The 6000-nt window shown below is 49.0% G+C and overlaps 1 protein-coding gene across 1 annotated transcript; it reads left to right on the top strand.

The window, feature by feature from the left end:
- Nucleotides 1-536: 536 nt before the first annotated feature.
- Nucleotides 537-2813, top strand: EDB91DRAFT_1256780 (uncharacterized protein; the record flags this gene model as incomplete). Its single annotated transcript, XM_041324227.1, has 6 exons — nucleotides 537-820; nucleotides 886-1280; nucleotides 1357-1548; nucleotides 1619-1816; nucleotides 1896-2486; nucleotides 2545-2813. The coding sequence occupies 6 exons, from the start codon at nucleotides 537-539 to the stop codon at nucleotides 2811-2813; spliced, it is 1929 nt and encodes a 642-aa protein (XP_041169093.1).
- Nucleotides 2814-6000: the final 3187 nt, after the last annotated feature.

The raw sequence follows: 6000 nt of genomic DNA, 5'->3' as shown, positions 1-6000 counted from the left end.
CCAGCCCACTCGTCTTAATTGCACCATATTTACCGGCCCACCCATCTCCATTGCACCTGCTATACCGGCCCACTCGTCTCAATTGCACCCTATTCTCCGGCCCCCTCGTCTTCATTGCACCTTATTGTACCGGCCCACTCGTCTCCATTGCACCTCATTTACCGGCCCACTCGTCTCCATCACACCCCAGTTCCCCGGCCCACTCGTCTATATTGCACTCCATTCCTCCGGCCCACTCATCTATCACACACTGGATTCACTACTACTATTCATAATTTCCTATATAGTACATTGCTATACTACCATCTATACTATATACACCCGGCCCATCCGTTTGCCTTGGACACTCCACCCCCTCGGCCCACTCGTCTAACACGGTACAATTATTGCCATGGGCCGGCACCGGGTGGCCCGTCTCTATTGGTACATTGTCACGCCCGGCTGCCCATCTGAGACGGGTATATGTTACTGCATTATGTGGTGTAGTCACCCAGCCTGACGACGCACCTTCTTGGCTCATCACCAGGTCTTTGGTCATGGATGGTAATTTTAAAGCCGAGCACATGCATCCGGTGAATCCATCCGACGAAGTATCATTGATGGATGGTCTCGCATTCATGGTCTCCGATGAAAGATACAAGAGTCATTTGTCCGTTGCTCAAGACCATGTCCAAAAGTCAGATTGCAACAATCACCGGGCGGTCAATCAAGCAAACGCCTCCCGGCAAAGGCTGGAAGCCACCGGTATAGGAGGGTGTGCATGTGCACGGCATGGATGTTTTGTCCCACATTCCATGGTGGATTTTCAGAGGGGCGAAAGGTGAGTACGCATTGCATCCGGTCACTTTGATCTCTGGGCTTACAGGTCTTACCGGGAATAATCAGGCAGATGAACATGGACTATGCGTTGAGTCAAGCACTCAACTATAAGACCGATGGAATCTCTCGAGCCATAACTTTCTATGACATAAATTGTCAGTATAACAAGTATTTGAAGGACCGGATCGCTTCCAGTATATATCTTTCCATCCCCATCGGCATGGATATCATTCCCGGAATAGGTTTGTGGCATGTACATGGCCATCAAGACAGCTGCTTTGTCCGGTATGCATCAAATTTCATCCACGGGGCTGGCAGGATAGATGGAGAGATCATGGAGACCCTCTGGGCGCCTTTGAATATCATCTCCCCATCAGCCAGGGGCATGGGAACCCCGCATCGCAAGGAGGTATTGGATTATCAGATGAATGATTGCAACTTCATGAAAATGATTCGCATCAGTAAGTCGCCCACCTCCGGATGTTCAAATATATTCCGGTCTAATACATGATACTTTCCGGCTGATTCGCCCTGTAGCTAAGTTTCTCTGCAGAAAGTTAAAAGAGGCAATCAAGGGTGCTGCGGAGAGCAAAATTGCATTCCAAAATCTCAGCGAAACAGCTCACCCTGACATGGTCATTCTTTGGGAGGCAGAGGAGGCACTCGCTCATGCGAACAGACTGGATGATCCGACAGCTATGGACATCTATGAGGTCCGGTTGGAAAAGGGTAAGTGTCCACTTCTACCGCTCCTCCGGTAGGTCTGATCACGTTCTGATTATCATCCGGCCATGTGCAGCTCCCACTAGAAAACAGCAGGAGTTGCGCCTCCTGCAGGCTCAAAATCGCCCAGAACATCCGGTTACCAACTCCCCTGGTCGCCGAGGAGCTGCCACCTGGCTCGCAACCGGTCTCACCATAGAGGAATCTCAAATCTCTCTTGCTAGGGATGTGAAACAGGCTGGGAAAGCATCCCACAGACATGCAATTATTGAGAGTGGCCCGACTCCGAGACAAGCTTCAAACTCACATCACAAGCTTTCTCATGGTGGCACCTACTTATCTCGGAGTTCAAGTCGATGTCAACGACCCGGATTTGCTGGTCAACAGAGTTTGTAATTCACTCCCGGATGATTATGAAGACGACTCCGATCTCGATGATGATCCGGAGCCGGATATACACGATACTTCCATATTTCAACCGGAGCTCACTGTCATACCCCTGCCATCCAATATTGGTCAGGTCAGGTGCAAGGATTTAGGTCTTATGGATCTCATGAAAGAAGAAACTACCCTTCGTGAAGGCCAGGCCAATGATGCACTCCATGCCATTAGAGTTCATTTGGTAGATAAAGCCGTCATATTCCGCAATACTGTCCGGTCAGCCAAGTCACAGGCCTCATCCACCAGGGCATGGACTCAAGTTCGCTCGGTGGAAACAGCAGTAAATCTCAATGCCAGTATATATTCGAAATGCAGGTTGCAACTGGCTAATCTCCCTGACCACGACCTCTTGAAGAAATACCTTCCTTTGAAGAAAGAAGACCTGAAAGCAAGCTCTGCAGTGGCCGATCCCAATGCACGTGGTCAGAGGGACACGACTCTTTCATGGTTCTGGTCCTTGGATGTTCAGGGCGACACATCAGGCAATGACTGGATGACAGAATGTGAGTGTCTGCTGTATCCGGTGGTATCAGGATGTCCGGTCTCACATATTCTCAATAGTTTATCGGGTGAATTGGCTCCGGACGAAAGCACTGCGTGATCGTTGGAATGAGGAGGTTATTCTTGTCAAACATGAAATGCAGTGGTCCATTAATTTCTTTAACCACAAAGCCAAGCAATGGCTCAGTCACATGGACACCGCGACTTCTGCAGGGCTCACCGGACATACATGTTATGCTGCCCGACAATCTCACATATATCACCAACTAGCAGGACATGCAGAGGATACTTTCCGGAAGATGATAGGTCAGCCAGAACTACCGGTTTGATGGTTCATGGTACCGGTCGGATAGTTCATGCCACCGGTCGGATGGTTCATGGAACCGGTCAGGATGGTTCATGCCATCGGTCGGATGGTTCATGGTACCGGGCGGGTGGTTCATGTTACCGGTTGGATATATAGTTCATGGTGCCGGGTGGATAGTTCTTGGTACCGGTTGGACAGTTCTTGGTACCGGTTGAATCTTTCATAACACCGGTTAGGTAATATGAAATTATGGTTGACACATGTAAATAATTCTGAGTGTCGGTCTCACTACAGCCTCACATTCCCTCCATGAACAATACTGTAACTCTCATCCCCCCTGACCAAGTCATCATTGCCGCTAAGGGCAATCAAATCACTGCTGGGGATATCTCTCGCGCCTTATTCTATGCCAATTCCCGGTTGTTGGCCATGCGCCTCTATGTTGACAAGAGTTTTGCCACTGACATGCCTGGCTATGCCACAAATTTTTACATCTTGATGAAATGGGAGATGGAGGTAGCTATCCGGCAATGCTGATATTCCCTTGCACTCATCTTCTACACTGTCATACAGACCTTTGTAACTCCATTCATCAATATATCATTTATCACCCGGTTGTCCGCTGTCATTCCCCACCTTCTCAAGGGGGTGCTTGCAATCATGACCGCACACACATTGGTGGACCGGCGACCGGATGTTGATGCTATCCTGCAGGATATCAAGGCATTGCGCCTCTCTGTTGATTCCAACGCATGCGATGACTATGACATTGCTCATATGCCGGACTACTTCAATGACTGGTGGAAGGAAAGTCTCGGTTCTTGCCGGGTGTCCGATATGTTGCCAAAGTCATCCATCAAAGATGTGATGGATTTGGTTGAATTTCACTGTTCACAACTCGTAAGTCCCTCAGATCATGTTAATCTTTGCCGGATGCTCACAACATCCAAAATAGCCGGATCATGTAAGGTCCGGCATGCTCCCATATATTCTTCAGGGCCCGGATCCGCTGCCAGATACAACCGGTTCAACATCTCTTGTGCAGTGCCACAAGACGCCAATTGGGAGAGAGTTGCTGGATATGTTACAGGGAAGGATGAACAATTTTAGAAGCTCAAGTGATAGGTTGGCCGGATTGGTTGGGCCGATTGATGAACTCACAAGGGCTGTCGCATCCTCACAGGCACTCATTGACCGGTTGAACACAGATGTCAGTGCATAGTGCATCCTGGGTGCAGTCAAGGACAACCTGACATCTTCCAGCATCCGGTCAATATGTTATACTATTATATGTTACTGTCATATTCACTGCAATGTAAATGAGAAGCACCGGTTTTTGTCTTTGCAATCAGGCCGTGTGAATGTGAAACTATTTTCTCTAACTGCTATCTCTCCGGCTATCATTCAACAGTGGTGTTTTTCCATCACTCATTTGGTTTTCCAGACATGGTCGCAATCCCACTAGACTGGGCTTTGTATCAGACCTACCTTGCCGGTGAATTGGTTCACGAGATTTTCATGTCCACAATTCATCAACGACCGGCAAAAAACATGAACCTTGGACTCTTGGATATTGACACTTGCATTGCATTAGAGCATCTTGCCAATGTGATGGCCTCTGCATACTCCAATGCCGGTAGGTATGCCGGTCCATCGCCACATTCCGGTCAACTAACCACCATACAGTTCATCTCAAAATAGACATGGTCAGATACAATGATGCCCTGGACAAAGATGAATCCGGTCGAAGTGCAAAACGAGAGCAGACCCTCTTCGACAGATTCCCCCCCGAACAGGAGCATTTCTTGACAACACCAGCCGTCGTCGTCGATTCCGGAGGTAGAATCATTGTCTGGTATTTGCCTGGAGCTATGACTGCTATGATGATGGTCAGTCTTCCATTGATCTTCATTTGAATTTCAGCTCAGCCGGACATACATAACAGCAAGATATGCATGGTGCAACGCATTCCATGAGTGATTTATTGAAGCACAGCATAACAACTGGTAGGACTGTTGAATGGAGGACCCATCGGTCTAACTTTCATCCAAGTCCGGATGGCAAGATTACGCCCGGTTGCATCAATATATCCCCTGCATGGTTTCAGCAAGGAAGAGAGGTACGTCCGGTCCATATATATTGAAGTCGCCGGTTTGAAGTATTCTAGAAACATGGTTTTCCAAAGCTTGACCCGGAAGATGGGTTTTCGCCCGAGGTATCCGCTGCACTGAAAGGTGATGTCGGTCGGAACATTACGACCTCCCTTCAAAGGTCCGGTATACTAGTTTCGGCTGCACTTCGAGTCATGCACCCTGATCTTTATTGGGCCGGAATGGAAACCCAAGTCAGGCTGGGCGAATGGGCAACCCGATATCATTTGCATGAGATGTACCATCATCTACGAACACTGGACATCCATATTCAATGTTGTGTCGGTCATATGCAATCGCCGGACACCGCCTCATAGAGACCCAAAGTGCCGACCGGCGGCATTTGATATCATGACGAACCGCTGGTGTTTATCAGCCGGTTATCATGGATTTTATGAACCTCGGAATCAAATTTCTATACGACTCCGGCTCAATGTTGGCTTCATCATGTCGCCTGGTGAGACATTACATGAATGTTGAAGAAGGCAACCGGATTGTCACTGCGTGGTACATGCGAGACAGCATTCACAACTTTGTCGGGACTCCAAGCACAGAGTATGCAAAATATAGCAATGTAAAATTCAGCGACCCAGTGGAGATGGAATGGGTTTGAGGACTCTGGGTCAACGGACTGTAGATATTTAGACAAGTGATGTCATTCAAAGATATATTTCCGGTAGATCTTGTTTTGCTATACAATGGATCCCCCGGTTGTTCTATGATGGATACGCCAGTTACTGTATGGATGTACCGAATATGGTTTTTGCACGCATGCACCGGTCTCCATTGCACCCCACAGTACCGGCCCACCCGCCTCCATTGCACCCCATAACGCCAGCCCACCCATCTGCATTGCACCCGGTAGCCCCGGCCCACTGGTCTTGATTTCACCTGGTTGACCGGCCCACCCGTCTCCACTGCACCCCATAACCCTGGCTCGATTTCACCTCGTTTACCAGCCCACCCGTCTCTATTGCACACCGCAATGCCGGCTCACCCGTCCTGATTTCACCTGGTCAACCGGCCTACCCGTCTCTACTGCACCCGTAGCCCCAGCCC

Source organism: Suillus paluster (assembly GCF_016628075.1).
Source record: "Suillus paluster strain FC165 chromosome Unknown EDB91scaffold_216, whole genome shotgun sequence".
Classification (NCBI taxonomy): Eukaryota; Fungi; Basidiomycota; class Agaricomycetes; order Boletales; family Suillaceae; genus Suillus; species Suillus paluster.
Note: the sequence above shows the minus strand (reverse complement) of the source record. Positions and strands in the feature narration are given on the sequence as shown.